This window comes from Corticium candelabrum, chromosome 10 (assembly GCF_963422355.1).
Source record: "Corticium candelabrum chromosome 10, ooCorCand1.1, whole genome shotgun sequence".
In the NCBI taxonomy this organism is placed as follows: domain Eukaryota; kingdom Metazoa; phylum Porifera; class Homoscleromorpha; order Homosclerophorida; family Plakinidae; genus Corticium; species Corticium candelabrum.
The window spans coordinates 4,090,736-4,108,825 of NC_085094.1; the positions used below are offsets into that span (position 1 = coordinate 4,090,736).

Genomic DNA, 18,090 nt, shown 5'->3' on the forward strand with positions numbered 1-18,090 from the left:
CGCACGCATGTGGAACCAACGCCTACTCCGGAAACGATGACGTTTCGCAAGTGACCACATACAAAACCAGCCGTCACGTGATGTCTACAAAATTTCGTCCTTGCATCGACCTACATCAAGGGCGTGTGAAACAAATTGTTGGCGGTACATTAACCGACAGCGAAATCGAATTGAAGACGAATTTTGTGTCCAACCAGGTCACCGACCTATGTCTTTTATCAATCGACGTTCAAATGCATATACTATACTAATCTTACTATATTTTCTAGGATGCCAGTGCTTTTGTTGAACTTTATCGACAGCACGAGCTATTAGGAGGTCACGTGATTAAACTGGGTGATGGAAATGATGCTGCAGCTCGAGCAGCGTTGCAAGCTTGGCCAGGAGGTTTGCAACTAGGTGGAAGTATTAATTCATCGAATGCAGCCGAATGGCTAGAAGCAGGAGCCGAGAAACTAATTGTGACTTCTTGGCTTTTTCCTAATTGCACATTCTCTATCGAGAGACTTGCTGAGATTTCAAGTTTAATAGGACGCGATCGTTTGGTAGTAGACTTGAGTTGCAGATGTACTGGTGATGGCTGGACGGTTGCTATTAATAAGTGGCAGACTTTAACCGACATGCAGTTGAATGGCGAGAGTCTTCATCGTGTTGCAAGATTTTGTTCCGAATTTCTGATCCATGCGGCTGATGTGGAAGGATTGTGCTGTGGGATAGACGAGCGTCTCGTCAAAATGCTTGCATCGTGGTCTCCACTACCTTGTACGTATGCGGGAGGAGGAAGGCGAATAGAAGACTTGGACCTCGTCGATCGTTTGTCTAATGGGAGAGTCGATGTTACGTTTGGAAGCGCACTCGATATATTTGGTGGTTCAGGCATAAAACTTGTTGACTGCATCAAGTGGAATAGAGAGCATTCACGGTAATTTCAACTTCAAGTACTTACTAAATGAAATCTAGAGCAAATTTATAGCTATTAAATGTGAAATGTTGTTTATCAACGTGGTTGTGACACTAATGTATGTATCTGGGTACAAGCCTTGAATTGTTGCATGCAGAAAGGTTGTGCTGAAGGGTCAAAATTGAGCTTGACTTTAGTCAAATTACATGTTGCACTTGTAAGTCTAGTAATTGTGCTAGACAAATTACTTTAGCTTATGATTACAGTCAGACCTTGTTATTCTGACTACATTTATCCCGTGAGTTTCTGTTGTACAAATGCGACTGTCGGATTATTAATAACAACTACACAGTGACCATGCAAATTGGGTTCACACGTGTCGGAAAGTAAGGGTGTTGGATTATCGAGTTTTGGAATAATGAGGTCTGACTGTAATAATAATAATTATAATACATGTACAAAGATATTACTGCTGTTCGTATGCCTTGTGTGTGCATGTCCAATGCAAAACAGATTTTTGCCTTGTTGAAGTAGAGTTTATGTTTCATTATATTTGAATGAAAGTACTACTTAAAAAGGTGACAATAATTATTCTGTAAGAAATGCAAACTGGCTACTGTAAAATATCAACCTGACAAGGTTATGAATTTGGCTTCTGAAGATTGTGTTATATATGCAAGTTACTACGCAATTTCATATTGTAGAGGATGACAGGCCTTTGGTAACTTGGAGCAGCATACCGGTACATATACAACAGACACAACTTTGTCTTTACATCTGTCTGTCTGGTGATCTGTTTGTCTGTTTGACTACCTAGACGAGTGCCTGCATTACTTAAAATTGGTGAATAGCAGGATGGCTAAAGATACGTATCAATATTTGCCATAGTGTTTTATACTTTCTATACAGTCTACCTAAATCATAAAATAACAATTGTAAATTCATTATAAATTACAATAGATCAATCTACTCTCTGTAGTCGTGTTCTGACACGTTCAGGAAATGTCCGAATGTCTTTTCTTGTTTTTCCATTCTCAACTGAGAATTTGTTTTCATCTCCATGCAGGACAGGAAGATGTACAGACTTGCTCCTATTGTTTGAGCTGTCATGTGATAAATCTTTGGTTGCCTTCCACTGCTCCGTTGTTCTGTGGTTTAGTTCTAGCTGTCTTCTAAGATGTGACTGTGAACTAAAAATCATACATTCTTAGAGGTTTGGAAAGATATTAAACTGTTACATCGAACTTTTGTTTGAGGGCTTCCTGGTGCTGCATGATGTTCTTCCAACGTTGCAACTCTTCAGTTGTTTGCTGTTGATGCTTTTGCTTGACCCACTTGACAGCTCTAAGAAACAACGAATATTGGGATGCTCACCACTACACTGAACCATTTATGTGTGAAATTCATTAAGGGCATGTTTAGTGTCCTCATTGAAGTTAATTGATTGATCAACAAAATAGAGAATACTGATTCCTGTGTTGGCTTGCATGTAAATCAACACAATGAATGAGAGAAACTAAGCAAGTTATGCTACAATCAGGTTATAAACATTACAGTCTGTAATTCAGAAAACTCTTGATACTGATGAAACATCTTGGGTGGAAGAGAGAGGCACAAATGTTGCTCACAAAGAATGTGAAAGAACTAAGGTGTTATGTGATAGAAAACAGGAATTTACTGACAGGATCCAGCCAGCCTATCTCAACAGAAGAAAATCTTTCTTTGCATTCTATATTGTAGTGGAAGGTCAATATTATTGCAGGGAAGATATGCATCAATAATCCAATAGACTAGACTGCATTGTCATGAATACACATAAAACACCATGTATGAATAAAATATTCTATAGACTGAAAACTTCAAGTAGTAGTAAACAATTGAAAACACCACAAATTACAATACCAAACAATTCCCTACCTTTGTTCCAATGCTGCTTCCATCTGCGATATACGCTGCTTGTCGAGATCATGAACTTTCTTTAACTTTTGACACCTGTTGGACAGATCTGCATTCTGCTGCTCAGTGGCCTTGATTTGTGTTCTCTGCATACAGTACATGACACAAATCTATCAATTTCTGTACGAATTTGTGAAGACGCATGATTAGTTGTCACACCAGTGTTTTCTCTGCTCTGATGCAATCTCTCATACGACTGATGTCTTGTTGTTGTTTGGCAAGAGCCACAGATTGTTGGTGTCGCTGTAGATAGGATGATATGCCTGTCACTCGGCATTCTACATTAAGCAGTGAAATTTGCACCTTCTGTCTCTCTGTTGCAGCCAATGCTTGTGCTTTACGAGATTGATCTCGTGCAGCAGCACACCTTTCTCTAAGATCTTGTATATCTTTGTGTGCTAGAAAACAATTAAATTCTTAATTAAATAACAATTAAACATACCCAATTTAATTCTTATGACTTTCCATCCTGTCATCTATCTGTCTATACCTAATCAGTCTGTCTGTCTGTCTGTCTGTCTGTCTGTCTGTCTGTCAATACATATTTTTTTCATATTTGAATTAGGATACAATAGCAAATGGCTATAACTACGTTTGTCCTATGATAATAAAAGCAAGAGAAAACAACTAACAACTAAATACAATATATATTTAACTACTAATTGGTTAAAAGGGATCATGTGATCTCTTTTCTATAGAACATCTACAAGTCAGTCAGGGACGTGGAGCTGGTTCATGGCTTTAAGCTATCATTTCAGCACCAAAATTTGTTACTAAATCTTCAAAAATTTGGCTGGCAGCATTCTTGAGACTTGGCATTCCTTTACCTTTTTCTCAAATTGTTACTGAGTGTGACTGTGGCACAAGTCTTAATGATCATGGTTACCATCTGTTAACCTGCAAGTTTGGCGAGGGACCAGTCTGGCACCATAATACAACCATCTCGACTTGGACTAAATGTTTAGATGAATTAAATATTCCTCATCAAGTTGAGCCTAGAAACAGATATATCAACTCAGAGAACTGACCGGATATACAGCAACATACGATCCCACTGAATATTCCACAACAGACTTGGACATTTCAATGGTTCACCCACATTCTTGCGACACCCTATAATCAGCTGCCAAAAAATCAGGCTACGTGGTGGAGATGCGAGAACAGAGAAAGATGGCAAAGTATGGTCAACAAAAATCTATATCAGAGTCCACCACACCATGTATCCCATTGGTTTTTGACCACTACGGCTTTTGGGGCCATATGGCTGAAGAATATTTAAATAAGATCTCCAAGAAGTCAAAAGATGAACATGGAAGGAACCATGAAGCAGGCTTTCGAGATAGATAGAGGAAGCAACTGTCTATAGTTGTACAGTCTTGCAACTCTCGAGTGATTTTTAAAGAAGTTGTCAAAGTTGTCTAAGTGCAACTTCGATAACTTTACATATGATAGAGACATTCAACATTTTGTCCATTGACTGTTATTGTTTTGCATAAAGCTAGCGTTTGTTATTGGTAGAGTAAGCGTTCAAAATAAAATAATCTGTCTGTCTGTCTGTCTGTCTGTATGTATGTATGTATGTCTGTATGTCTGTTTGTCTGTCTCTGTCTGTCTGTCTGTCTGTCTGTCTGTCACAAGTACAGAGTTGGACGTGAGCATGGCTCACCCTTGGAGCAAAGACATCCTAAATAGAGCATCTAAAGAGGCAGGCTATGCAGCTGAGAGGCGTGAGATGAGAAAGAAAAGCAAATACGAAGCTCTGTCTGTTCAGGACGGCACAACACCTAACTTAGTTCCTCTTGTCTTTGAGCACTTTGGGTTCTGGGGACAGGAGGCTGATAACTTCCTGAACTCACTCTCAAAGAAATCAAGGGATTCGGAAGGCAGAAGTACTGAAGCCGACTTCAGGACGAGATGGCGTAGACAGATTTCTATAATTATCCAGAGATGTAATGCTAGAGTTATATTAATTAAAGAAGATAAGTAGATTGCATGTATGTAAGATAGACAATTTTTTCCTTGATATAGACATTCAACACTATGTTCATTAGGATAATACTGTAGCTATGACTTCAGACATTTCAGTAGTTTTTGCTAATGCTTAGGATACTTTACTTCTGCGATTAACTGTTACATTTACAGTTTGGGAGAGAATAAAACAATCTGTCTGTCTGTCTGTCTGTCTGTCTGTCTGTCTGTCTGTCAATACATACATTTTCAAACATTGAACTATTATACACCATCTAAACAAAGCAACTAAATAGTACCCAAGCCAATAGGGCTTGGTTGTACCTACAACTTTTATGTTTATGTGGCTGTCTCTTGAAACAATCTTCTTTATTTTCTGTCAATCACTCTAGCATTTGATCGTTGTAGACACACAGACACAGATCTCCAGTATGTCTTGAAGGTTGATGCATTTGGCTTTCCGTCTTCGTCTCTTGATAGCTGTGACAGTTTCTTCAAATAGTCTTCAGCTTTCTCTCCCCAACAGCCAAAATGTTCGAAGATTATAGGCACAATGTTGGTCAAACCTCCAGGCAAAAGCTCCTGGTCGTACTTTTTGATCTTCAGATTTTCTCTTCTGGTTGCCGCTGCTCTCTGAGTTGTAGCTGATAAAACTTCTATGCCATTACTCCAGGGATGTGCTAGAGCAATATCCAATTCAAGATCTACCCCCCACACCCCACACCCCCACTCACCCCCACTCACCCACACCCCCACTCACCCACACCCCCACTCACCCACACCCCCACTCACCCACTCACCCACACCCCCACTCACCCCCACCCCCACTCACCCCCTCTCCCACTCACCCCCTCCCCCACTCACCCCCCCACCACCACCACCTCCACCACCACCCACCCCTGATGCTGAATCAAATACGACTATGTCTGATCTGTCTTCAGAATTGACATACCTTCCTCTGGGTTCTTTTACGTGATGTAATTGCAGTTGACTCAAACAGTCTGACCATGCTGAAACAATGTTGTTATGGCTGATTACCGGGCCACCCCCAGTCTTACATGTTGTTAGGTGGTATCCATCTGAGTCTAATTCTTTCCCACAGTCACATCAAGGATGCCAAGCAGAAATCGCACAGAGATAATGCATGCCATGATGATGATGGTACTGTCAAGAGCCACACTCCTGCACCGTCTGTCTGTCCAATATTATATGTCAGTATATATGCCACAAGCTAAACTACAGTACATATACATATGTCTGTCTACCCATCTGTCCTGCTTGCATGCAATTGCATTTTCCCTGTTTAACGTAGTTGCTGCATGAGCACTACACCTATAATAGTACCTCTTCTCTTTGATACTTCCATTTCATGTTGTGCATGTTGCATACATCTTTGCATTGACAGCATCTCTTCACAACAATAATGGCCTTATTTTCATATTCAACAAATACTGGATTACATAAGTACAAAAAGCACCTGATTTGACAATTTGATGTTGTTCTCGTAATCCCTTTAGCTCCAACTGTCGTTGCGAAAGCAACTTCTGCAAACGTAATTGTTCACGTTGAGACACAAGAAGTGCAGCATTCTCATCACGGCCTAACAAATTCAACCCAATTCTGATACGATTCCCATCTTGATAGGTCATATCACACTGTTGCAACTTACCAGGAACAACACTGATCTTGGAAGATGCAAGATGATCACTTGCTAGTTGAACCTTTCTCTCCAACTCTTCTGCCGCCATATCGAGTGCTCTCTACACATTTAAAAAGGTCAAGTCTTGCACTGTAACCTGAACTATGAATGTCATATCATAGTCACCGTGATGGGATCGATTCATACTCATTTTAAGCTCTAGGGAGTTTGTGAGGCCGTAAAAATGTGGCTATCAGTCAATATTGGGCATTTATCTCTCTAGTTATCAATTAGTCATGCTACAATGTCCATGCATATCATGATATTGCATGTTGCAATTGCCCTTATGTCTAAACATCAAATTTTGTTCATGGCCCAATGGTAGTTACGAATGTTAATTAATTAACAATTTATTAATTTTGTATTGCTCAATAACATGTACCTATCCATAGCCAGTGTCCAACTATATCAAATGCAGAGAAACTAAATAGTTAGTCGTGGCAGTCTATCCAATATTGATAATCTATTGTAAGTTTGTTGCCATGTGCATGATAGGTATTACATCTAAACTGCAATTAACAGATTGACATGATGACCTTCTCTAAGCGGATGCTGCTGGCTGCTTTGTCTACCACCTCATCAATGCCAAACTGCTTTTCATCTAATCGTTTAGCTTGCTTAGCAAGATGTGCTGCATACTCGCTGATCTGTCTACATTGAACTTCCAGAGTACGAGCAGTTACGGCCAATTGGTCCAACAACACCTAGACAACAGAATATGCTAAAACGATACATGCAACATGTAACTATTTCACTGTTGACTACAAAAGTATTAATTTCCAAACAATTTCATTTACAATCAATTACATCATAGTGTGTGTGTGTGTATGCGTGTGTGTGTGTGTGTGTGCATGTGTGTGATGTGTGTGTGTGTATGTGTGTGTGTGTGTGTGTGTGTGTGTGTGTGTGTGTGTGTGTGTGTGTGTGTGTGTGTGTGTGTGTGTGTGTGTGTGTGTGTGTGTGTGTGTGTGTGTGTGTGTGTGTGTGTGTGTGTGTGTGTGTGTGTGTGTGTGTGTGTGTGTGTGTGTGTGTGTGTGTGTTGATGCATATGAAACTTGCTGGCAAAGGAAACAAAATTAGAAGACAATGAAAAATATTAATACTTTCTGTAATTTATTATGTAACGTTACATATATAATCAACATCTCCACCATATCAATCTCTACGACAATTTAATAAATTATTACCTTAACAACAATGTCTTCTAATCCCCTCTCATTTCCACTGTTTGTATTTGCATCCTCCAAGTAAGCATGGAGATGTCTAAACGAATCAGTCAGGAATGTTGCCAGCTGGTACATGGGACTTGCCACCAGACCAGCATCTTTAACAGCCACTCCTGCCTTCAAAACAGCATTACTGAGAAGCTGTAGGTCTGTGAGAACGACATGCATGCACTGAGGCTTAGACAAAGAGTACGGGTTGTCAGTAGAGATAAACGGAACAGAACGATGAAGAGGAGGAGGAGCTTGGAAAGGAGATGCAGCAAAGCGGTGCTGAGCAGTAGACGGGAAGGTTGTCGTACCACCTTTAGCACAAAAACAATGTGTGACATCAGCACAAAGAAAGTGTTTCAATTGCTCATCTATGGCTATCAAAAGTGCAGCCTGCCAAACACACACACACACACACACACACACACACACACACACACACACACACACACACACACCACACACGCGCGTGCACACACACACACACACACACCAATCAAATAGCCAAATTTTTCCATGATCCCACTAGCAAGTAGAAACAGAGGTAGCTGAAAACGTTAAAATTAATCCTCGCTGCCAGAGTCTTGGCATTGAAAGACGACTGTCTACTAAGCGTACTTTACACTGTGAACATCTTGAGATTCACAGTACACAAAACTTGATCCTATCATAGGCCTAGGAACACAGGCCTGTATCCAGATGGGGGTTCGGGGGTTCAGGGGGTTTCAACCCCCTCTTTTCCAATAGGCGTGGTTCAATAATTTCATATAATTTCATTAGAAAAGAGAAAATTAGTAATTAATGCTATAAATAACTGCTACCAGGTCAACCCCCTCTTTCAAAAATTCCTGGATCCGGGCCTGGAACACATGGGCCAAGAGGATCAGTTCGCCCTCAATAATTAACTTTAACTTTCCTGCCTCACTACAATTACATTACTCGAGTGCAATAATTAAACCATAATAATGTCGTACAAGATTGTAATGTTTAGTCTCCCAATACCTCAAAAACTTCCCACTCCGATTCAATTTACTTTATCTCAATAATCCAATTTACATCATAAAAAGTTTCATTCTTGCACAGTAGCATCCATGCCAAATGTATAAATAAAGAAACTAAATATATGACATTAACAAGTTTTATATGCTGTAGCTATAAATGCAAGCAGGCCTGTCTCTGCAAGAGATGGAATTCAAGGATAGACCTTGCAGTGTACAGATCGATGAAATATCAATACGAGCGTCGAGTAGAATGCCCACCTGCATTTGTCAAACCGTTTGCTTCTTCTCTGTTTGTGATCGTAGCGCGTTGTTCGTCACCCATCCAGTCCCAACCATCAATCCGGGCCCTAACAAACAACGCTGACGTTTTTGCCTTTTACCATGACAACGCATGGAACGCGCTTGCGTAGACCAAAACCTAACACAACTACCCGAGTTCCTACTACAAAACGAGCATCTTCACTGTGGTTGAGTACTACACCTACCGACACAGCTTCAGCTCTCGATTTTTTAATGGAGAACTTCTCTGTCGTCGTTCGCTTTCGCCCAACCAGCAACCAGTCGTCGATATCAACCACCCAACACCAATCCTGCATCGAATTCGACGACCACGACGACGACGTACTGACTCTGATCGACGCATTTCCGGACGAATCGCCATCCAAAGAGATCTACCATTTTCGACGCGTTGCCAAGCCTTCAGTCGATCAGCCAACGTTCTATAGATCTGTTGTTAGACCATTAGTGGAGAAATCTCTGCAAGGATACAATGGCACTGTTATTGCTTTTGGTCCATCCGGGAGCGGAAAGACGTACACATTGAGTGGGATAGCTGGGGCCAATGGAAAGGGTGTTATCGAGAGAGCGAGTGAGCAGATACTGAGCTGCATACGTCGATCGAGATCAGGAGCTGCAGGCAGTCTTATTGTTTTGGCGTCGTTCTGTCTCATACATCGAGAGATTGTGTCCGATTTGTTGTTGGATCGAGCCAGTGTGGCCACTCGGAGTTCGGACTCTCTGTTGGAGTCTGGAGAGATCGAGCCGAGGGACGGACTCGAGATCCGTGATGGCGATGTGATCGGACTCTCACAGCATGTCGTTCGGACTTCGAAGGAGGTAGAGGCTCTTGTCAGGAAGGGCAATCAGAATCGTTGTGTGATAGTCGAGCAGAGGGAAACGAGCGATTTGTCTCTATTTGATGACGAAGACGAGAGTCTGCGCAGTGCGGCCGCTCATACTGTGTTTTCGTTGACTGTTGAACACGCCGAAATGTCGAATTCGTTTGCGCCGATATCCGGCACATTGATGTTTGTAGATATGGCGGCGTCTGAGTCTCTTATCCTGCCGTCGTCGTCTCAAGCGTGGACTACTATGGAGAATGTGTCGCCGAGAAGAAGCAAGCTGTCGTTTGCTGATGCGTCTCTTCGTACGTTTGTGAAAGTAATTCGCACTTTAAATACGAACCATGTTGGAGGGTCTACTCAAATGGTCCCGTATCGAAATTCTGCTCTTACGTCGCTCTTGTGTGAGAGTTTGGGTGGCAATTGTAATACGGTCCTCATCTGTAATTTGTCGTCAAGTTGTTCTGAGTATCACGAGACTAAACATGCGATTACTGTAGCCCATGCAGCTACTGTAATAAAGAACACCGCAGATCGACGAGATCTTGCCGAGCATGCTCTCATGTCGGCATATCTACGTGAAATGAGACAGAAATATCGAGTAGTTATTACGAGAGAAGACTGCACAGAAAAAAGCATAAACAAGGATGAGACTGCAAAACAAATTGCAAGTCACGTTGCATCAGACATAGGTAATAATCGCGATGATAGACAAGATGGTCATGTGACTCGATTAAGCAAAGTCAGTGATACACCAATGACTTCTCAAGAAGCTGCTAATGCGTTGGCTGAAGCTGCAATTCAAAATGACGACGACAATGAAGATGAAATTATTGAAAGTGTAGAGGTCACACAAAGTGCACAACTTGACAATGCACAAATGCCTGCAAATAGTGAGACAATACACATAAACAAAGTTGGTGAAAGAACATGTAAGGATGATGGACGTGGTGCGGCCAATGCAAACAGTAAAGACACAGCCATAAATGTCTGTTCTGATTTTGTGTCTGAGTCGTTGCAAGATAGGAGCGGAGCATCTGTGGTAGACACAAAGTCTGCCAATAGCTCAGCAGACAACGTTAGTAACGAAGCAGCCAATGTAGTAACAAGTTCATTGTGCACACTAAACGGTGAATCTGGTGATGCGAATGTGCCTAATGATGTGAAAAGTGAAGACCAAGTGTATCCGTTTTCTTATGATGAAGAGATTGACGCAGATGACCGAAATGATGGTGTTCATCATAATGAAGCACAGGACGGTGTTGATGCAATTGATGCTTTAGTAGCCGATATGAGTAATATAGTAGACCAACCCGTCGATAACGTCATTGACAACGAGAGACCTACCAGTCATAAAGATTCAGAACTAGGAATCTCGTCAATGGCTCACGACACGAATAGTGATGTACCAAAAGTTGATATCAGCAAACAAGAGTCTGGATTCCTACCTATCACGTCAGAAATTACTAGTGGAGCTACCAAGACATTCGACGAGGTCCAGCTCACTAATTTCACGGACGTGGCCACTGTTGGAGGTCGATTAAGTCCATTGAGTGATAACATGTTTGAGAAGGTTGCTCACGAATCAACATCACAAGTAAATGCTTTAGTCGTTGTTGTTTGTCGTTGGTTATGCGCTTGTCTGTAACAGACGGAAAATGCTGTCGATTTTGAACATGATGTTGGTATGGAGAGACTCGTTCAGGCCATGTGTCGACCTGGCAGTGGTGTTCCCAGGACGTTTCATGGGACCAGACAAGATGATATACATAGAACTAAAGGTAAATGTTTACGAATGAAGATAGTCTGAAAAATAGCAAATAGTAGATCTAGAGGCACTGTATGACAGATAGTCTTGTAGTGTGTGGAGTATGTGCTGGTAATTCTTATGTAATTGGTATCACAACCCCTCTCCCCCCCCCGGACATCTGCTATTGTGCACAAGTAACTGACAGAAGTTATTGTGGGACATGCATTTGCATAGCTTCGACATTAGGCCTTCTTTTGCTTTTTGTGGTCCTTCCACGTGAAGATACAAGGTCACATGATTTAACCTTGTTGCCTCGTATGGAAGGACAACTGAAAGGAAAGGAAGGCCTAGTGTTGAGGCCAGCATTTGCATAAATAACTGTGCCACAAGACTACTGTTTTTCGCTTTGTTTTTCACCACATTAGGAGGGCTGTTATTAGGGGTGGGATATACTTGTGCTGTGGCACAGTTGATTATTATCGACGTGTGAAGCACTAGGTATAGTAGTGCAGGGGGTCGTGTGACGTACGACTGTACATACATACAACCTACTAGGTAACCACTTAACACGTGATTAAATAAATGTCCCGTATGTTTAATATGATGGACATTAATCAAGCTTCATAGCTATGGCACATGGAGGGTTTGCACTGTAGTGCTTCTTCATTTGTCAGCAGTTGGGGTTTCAGCAGTTGGGGTTACGGCAGTTGGGGTTTCAGCAGTTGGGGTTACAGCAGCAGGATTTACAGAGTGGCTCACTGAAGTGTGATGCTAATTTGTGCAGGAGATTCAGATTATTGTTGACCGAAAGGCAGGTGGGCAGAGATATGTATATGTACAGTACACGTACAGGCAAACATACAGATAGGTTGATAGGGTAACAGGAAAGAGACAGACAGACAAGAATAGTACACTGTACCTGCAACACGATTTATGTGCTCAAAGCAAAGTGATGGCCTAAAGTGACAATCAACTGTTTAATGGCTACACTTCTAATTAATTTTTGTTTCCACTGCCACGATTTGCATTTCTAGGTAGTGATGTGCTGTGTAGTGGAGCATCGCTGGTAGTGTGGATTTGGAATCATGTGGAAGGCATCCTAGATTCTCAAGAGGCGGAACAAGTGTGTCAGCACCTATTGGATAGTGGTGTCATATGCCATTCTGAAGGATCAAGGTACATGTCAATAAACTTGATATTCTGTAAAAACGTGTTGCAACTATTGCATCTTTGTTAGCGTGTTTGGTAATGCTGACACCTTATTCTACTACATAAGGCAACCGAGAGCTGCTCCATCAGCGTGGAAGACAGTAGAATTTGACAACAATAGGGAAGAAGTTGTCAATGGGTTAGAACGGGTACACAGTGCACAAAGTAGAGGTTCTTCATCTTCAAAGAAGATGTCAAACACTAGTTACAGGTACATGCTGAGGAAGGTCAATGAAGAAAACAAGAACTGTGATCGTAAGTGTTATGGTCTGTCTGCCTGCATGCCTTCCAATTCATTAGATATTGTTAGCTAGAGGGTTAGCATGCAAAGAAGATCTTAGAGTTTATATCAGCCATACTTATATGTTTGTGAATCATTAGAGGACAGTGTGCTTGAAGATTTTGTACCTGAAGATGAAGATGTCATCTTTTCCTCTCCGTCAAGACAAGACAAGTCGTTTCATGAGGAAGTGAGTCAGGCTATGTGATAATTAATCGTAGGTTATAACGTATTCAAACTTGATGCAAGCGTAAAGAAAGCCGAGACCCAACAATTTGTTTATCTCACGTACATTCATGAACTAATGTTGTCAATTAGGGTCATCATGGGTCATCATAATTAATTTATTAATAACTACTGAATATGTTGATCATCCTTTTATAGGCTGTCTCTTTAATACTTGTTTTTGCTCTAGTTATGACATTTGCACACTTGATGAAGTCACACAACTGTACCATCGTGCTTTCACAATGGGAACTCCCCACTCGTCTGAGCTGTAAATAGATGTTGATAGGAGCCATATCGATAAGTAGTTCATTGTAGCTTGTACGTGATGTGGAGTACAACACTCATAGACTCCTGCTAAAGTATTATTTAAAGTTCAGATAAGCGGAGAGTTTCCATTGTAAATGTAGTAAAGCAAGTATTTATTCGCATTTATCATGTCAAGTTTAGGAGATTTTGTTCTGCCACATATGTACACAGCTTTACAGTTAAACTCTTGAAAAAGTTTTAAATTTGTAATAAAGTCTATGTCATATAGGGAGTTATGATACCATCAAGGGTTTGGCAGGTGCATTGACAGCTTGAGATAGCATTGGATGCTCAGATAGTTTGGTTATTATTGAAGACTCAGCTTTGCATTGTGCCATGTGCATTCATTCCTACTATGTACTGTACTCTACCGTGTCAGTGTATAAACCAAAATATCCTTGCCCTATTAAACACTGATGATTAATTTCATTAATTAATTAAATCAATTGTAGTGAGTCTAAATTATTGCTTTTATTTTTTTCATTTTCTTCTTGTTTTAAGCGTCTAACCATGCCTATATAGTGTATATATTTCGTATGTTACAGGTGGAGGACACGACAGATGACTATGGTTTGGTTCAGCGTAGAGGAATCATTTTGAGTGAGCTTATTGACAGGTACAGTGTACAGCATCCACATTTGAAGTTGGTTTGGTGAAGGCAGTAAAGTTCTTTGTGTATACGAAGTATAAATGAAACACTGCATCCTCTGCACCATGCAGCTGCTACTGGAGAAAGAGCAGGCGTTCTACAGAATTTAGTGCTCATGTGATTTTGGATGGCCTTTTCATATGAAACCGTGTAGCTATGATCTGTGCTGGTAGGTGTGGAGTGGACTTGCGAGATAAAGAAGGACGGACACCTGCAATGTATGCCATTGTGGGAAACCAGGTAAATCATAAGATGTACTTTCATGTGGACACATTGGTTCTGTTGATGGTAGATACAGTTCATTAATCAGTATGGAGTTGAGTTACGGAAGGACGGGACCAGCATGTGGACACCATTTATGGTTTAGATGACTGTCTATCTTGAAGCCTCTGCTGTTTGTCAGGAGGCTATACAATAATTGCATGTTTTGTAAACTGGCCTTGGTGATGCAGTAAATGATGAGACAGGCAGTTAGGGGCAAGATGAGTTTACTACCAAATTGGAATTTTTTGGCACAGTGAAATGTTAATTGTCTTTGGGCAGATCAGATGTCTCAACTTACTTCTCCAGTGCGGTGCTGATGTACACACTACAGACAAGGCCGGTAACACACCATTGCTTTGGGCTGTTTATGGTGGCCATCATGCTGCAGTCGCTTCACTGTTGAAGAATGGAGCATTTGTTTCATTGCCAGACCCACAGGTATGATGAGTTGGTCAAATAGACTGTCTGTCTGTCTGTCTGTCTGTCTGTCTGCCTGTCTGTCTGTCTGTCTGTCTGTCTGTCTGTCTGTCTGTCTGTCTGCCTGTTTGTCTGTCTGCCTGCCTGTCTGTCTGTCTGCCTGCCTGTCTGTCTGTCTGTCTGTCTGTCTGTCTACATATATTTTCTATTTAAAATCAAACTTTTACATCATGAGCAACCTAACACAACAAGACCATTACGGTCTTGAAGCATACAAAATTACACTGTGCTTACGTTCTAATCTCGCTATGCTAATGAGTTTGTTTGAGACTACTTTTGCATTGCAACACTGTAGAGTCACTGAAATTATTGATCACCACTTGGTCTTGAAGTCAGTCTCATTTCGTCTTCCTTCTTCATCCTTGCACTTTTTGCCAGCTTGTTCAAATACCTAACTGCTTGTTTGCCCCAATGGCCAAAATGTTCGGGAACAAGAGGAATGACCAATGGGCAGGACCCTCTGGCAGCAGCTCAGAATTATATTTTACCTCTTTCTTCTCCTCCCGTTTCATTGCTGCTACTCCTTCTTCTCTGGAGGCTGCCTTCACTGAGCCAAACACCGTGGATGAGCCAAAGACACATCTAATTTGATGTCTGCACCTGAATCTGGGTCTAAAACAAGGATGTCCAACCTCTTGTCACTGTTGATGTACCTGTATGGTGGCTCTAGTTTGTGCGGCAAGTTGAGTTGAGAAAGGCAGTTAGACCATGCTGACACAATTGAGTTGTGAGTGTGCACTGGACCACCCCCAGTCTTACAAGTGATTAGAGCTGTCTGTCTGTCTGTATGTATGTATGTATGTATGTATGTATGTATGTATGTGGCTCAATTGGTTAGAGTGTGGAGTTGGAGATTGGAAACATCCGGGACCTTCGGGTCAGAGTTTGAGTGCGGGAGGGCCACATACATAAGTTCCCTTGGGCAAGGAACTAACATACAATTGCCTCTCTCTCCGGAGTGTCAGGTTCTGTCCAAGAAGCAAAGAAGAAGTTTACATATAGACAGTGATTGCTGATAGTGTTTCAATTGTATACTAGTATCGTAGATTGTATACTAGTATCAGAAAGTATAGTAGCAAGTACTTAGTAGTGTCTGCAGTAACCTGGGCCCTAAGGGTCCTTGTAACAAAAAAAAATGTATGTATGTATGTATGTATGTATGTATGTATGTATGTATGTATGTATGTATATGTATGGACTGGTTGTCCACAATGTTCATGAGATGTCTGATCACAGGGTTGCACAGCTCTTCACTGGGCGACACGAGTTGACAGTCCCAGATGTTTAGAGCTTCTTCTCAAGTACGTAGAATTATTATCACGTTCCTGTATGCCAACCTTGTAACCAAACATGATGTACACAAAGGCACTCAAAAGGAGAAGGCATCAATAATCAAGATAAGTCAAGTCTGACCGCTCTGCATTGGGCAGTAGCTCAAGACAAAGCAGTGTTCACCAAAATTCTCTTAAAACAGTGAGCATGGTATATTTACTTCAGTCCTTCATTTGTTAATCCCACGTATCTCTATATTATGCAGCTATGCTGACCCATGTGTCATTGATAGTGAGGGACGAACTGTTGCAGACTATGCCATTTTGAAGCAAGCATGTACAAGTCTGAAGGTCAGTAAAGCATGACAGATCATTGGTAGATAAACATTAATTGTTCAGAGGCCACAGTTTGGTGAAGACATACTTGCGTAAGACTGTGAGGGTCGAGAGCTTATGTCTCTAAACCGTAAACTCATTTATAGTGGGGAGTTTGTATGTTTCTTTTGTCTTGTGTTTGCAAAGTCACTGTCCATCTGGTGACGTGGTTTAGGTTTTGTTGGATCACCAACCAGACTTGCTTAGACAGCGAGGAACAAGTGGTTGGACTCCACTTCACTTGGCTAGTTCTCAGGAGTCTGCTGACTGTTTGCAGATTCTACTTGGCGTTGCTGGTCAGTTCTATGCAATAAGCAATGCAGTTGCTAATTGAAGTATTATTTGTGTTGCTGTTTGCAGCTATTCGTAGAATGGATATAACTTGTACTGACCTTCAGCTGGCCACTCCTCTTCACTGGGCCGTTCTGCATAATAGACCACAAGCAGTAAAGGTATGGGTATCATATAGTGACACAAAGAGACCTATAGGTATGCCTATCACAGTGAATGCTTCTGTTTTTCAGTTTCTTCTCAGTGGAGGTATTAATGAAAACTCCAGGGACTGCCGAGGCTGTACTGCATTGGATTATGCCAAAACTATGAATTTTGAAGTCTGCCAGCAAATCTTGGAAGCAGACAGCGCAGTGACACAATCAACAGATAACAGATATGCTACACTAAAGAGCAGCTGCAGTAGAAACACTCTGGGTGCAAGGCAAAACACAGGTTTAACTAAATCAAAATATTCCAGAGCAGATACAATAAAGGAACAAGAAACAGAAAAGGCAGTGACAGTTGCATCGAAGACTTGTAGTATCATCTAGTGTGACCATCTCTTTCACAAAGATTATTAACAGACATTCAATGAATCATCTACAATATGGAATGCTATGATTATAGGTATAAGTACAATAGGGTGACACCTATTAGCCTCATCCCCAGACTCTGGTAAGTGGACAAGACTAGCCAAGAGAGTCTGGGGATGAGGCTTACACTCATTAGCTGGACACACCTAGGAATGTGCCAGTTACAGTATCATGTGGCCACAAAATCAGTAGTGGAAAATCATAGTCAAAGCCAAAGTACAGACAAAAGTCAATGGCTTAATTCTTGCATAAATAGAGCTGATGATCGATAATGGCAACTTCTCAGTCTTGCTATGATAATTGCGGATGTCTATATGCTATGCACATGTAATGATAGCCAAAGCGCTATCAACATCACTTAGAGTGATGTTGATAGCGCTTGGGCTATCTTTAGCCTCGACGCTAGGCCGGCTACGTGGTGGAGCGCGCGATTATGCGTAGGGTTCACATGACCGGAAACGAAGGCTACCCAACACTCTCCCCATCAAACCTGTAGACATGCGGCGCTTTACTGTACTACCTCACCAGTAGTCATTTATAAACATACCTACCACT

General features: G+C 41.4%; 3 protein-coding genes across 4 annotated transcripts; 2 read left to right on the forward strand and 1 right to left on the reverse strand.

Moving 5' to 3' along the window:
- Positions 1–79: 79 nt before the first annotated feature.
- LOC134185788 (uncharacterized) lies at positions 80–1,274 on the forward strand. The gene is made up of 2 exons (XM_062653665.1): positions 80–197; positions 270–1,274. The coding sequence occupies exons 1-2, from the start codon at positions 81–83 to the stop codon at positions 924–926; spliced, it is 774 nt and encodes a 257-aa protein (XP_062509649.1). The 5' UTR covers position 80; the 3' UTR covers positions 927–1,274.
- Positions 1,275–1,779: 505 nt separating this feature from the next.
- LOC134185680 (myosin-2-like) lies at positions 1,780–9,113 on the reverse strand. Of its 2 annotated transcripts, XM_062653531.1 has the most exons (11): positions 8,998–9,113; positions 7,712–8,052; positions 7,061–7,228; positions 6,495–6,585; positions 6,303–6,425; positions 6,170–6,235; positions 3,161–3,255; positions 3,017–3,100; positions 2,819–2,943; positions 2,147–2,245; positions 1,780–2,091 (listed from the first exon to the last, which is right to left on the reverse strand). In XM_062653531.1, the coding sequence occupies exons 1-11, from the start codon at positions 9,059–9,061 to the stop codon at positions 1,863–1,865; spliced, it is 1,485 nt and encodes a 494-aa protein (XP_062509515.1). In that variant the 5' UTR covers positions 9,062–9,113; the 3' UTR covers positions 1,780–1,862. The 2 variants fall into 2 exon arrangements, with proteins under 2 accessions (XP_062509515.1, XP_062509513.1); XM_062653529.1 differs by having other exon boundaries at positions 3,017–3,255.
- Positions 9,114–9,181: 68 nt separating this feature from the next.
- Positions 9,182–17,814, forward strand: LOC134185894 (uncharacterized). Its single transcript, XM_062653778.1, has 15 exons — positions 9,182–11,457; positions 11,512–11,641; positions 12,645–12,786; positions 12,848–13,074; positions 13,201–13,289; positions 14,179–14,249; positions 14,319–14,399; positions 14,456–14,522; positions 14,826–14,984; positions 16,260–16,324; positions 16,389–16,496; positions 16,561–16,645; positions 16,845–16,965; positions 17,030–17,121; positions 17,194–17,814. The coding sequence occupies exons 1-15, from the start codon at positions 9,253–9,255 to the stop codon at positions 17,491–17,493; spliced, it is 3,942 nt and encodes a 1,313-aa protein (XP_062509762.1). The 5' UTR covers positions 9,182–9,252; the 3' UTR covers positions 17,494–17,814.
- The last annotated feature ends 276 nt before the right edge of the window (positions 17,815–18,090 follow it).

Coding starts and splice junctions, on each gene's coding strand:
- LOC134185788 (XM_062653665.1), top strand. CDS start 81: ATGTCTACAAAATTTCGTCCTTGCATCGACCTACATCAAGGGCGTGTG. Junction 198..269: donor CGAATTTTGTGTCCAACCAG/GTCACCGACCTA, acceptor TATATTTTCTAG/GATGCCAGTGCTTTTGTTGA.
- LOC134185680 (XM_062653529.1), bottom strand. CDS start 9,061: ATGGGTGACGAACAACGCGCTACGATCACAAACAGAGAAGAAGCAAAC. Junction 6,426..6,494: donor CAAGATCAGTGTTGTTCCTG/GTAAGTTGCAAC, acceptor TGAATTTGTTAG/GCCGTGATGAGAATGCTGCA. Junction 3,256..6,169: donor GGAAGTATCAAAGAGAAGAG/GTACTATTATAG, acceptor ATTGTTTTCTAG/CACACAAAGATATACAAGAT.
- LOC134185894 (XM_062653778.1), top strand. CDS start 9,253: ATGGAGAACTTCTCTGTCGTCGTTCGCTTTCGCCCAACCAGCAACCAG. Junction 14,985..16,259: donor TTTCATTGCCAGACCCACAG/GTATGATGAGTT, acceptor GTCTGATCACAG/GGTTGCACAGCTCTTCACTG. Junction 16,325..16,388: donor TGTTTAGAGCTTCTTCTCAA/GTACGTAGAATT, acceptor ATGTACACAAAG/GCACTCAAAAGGAGAAGGCA.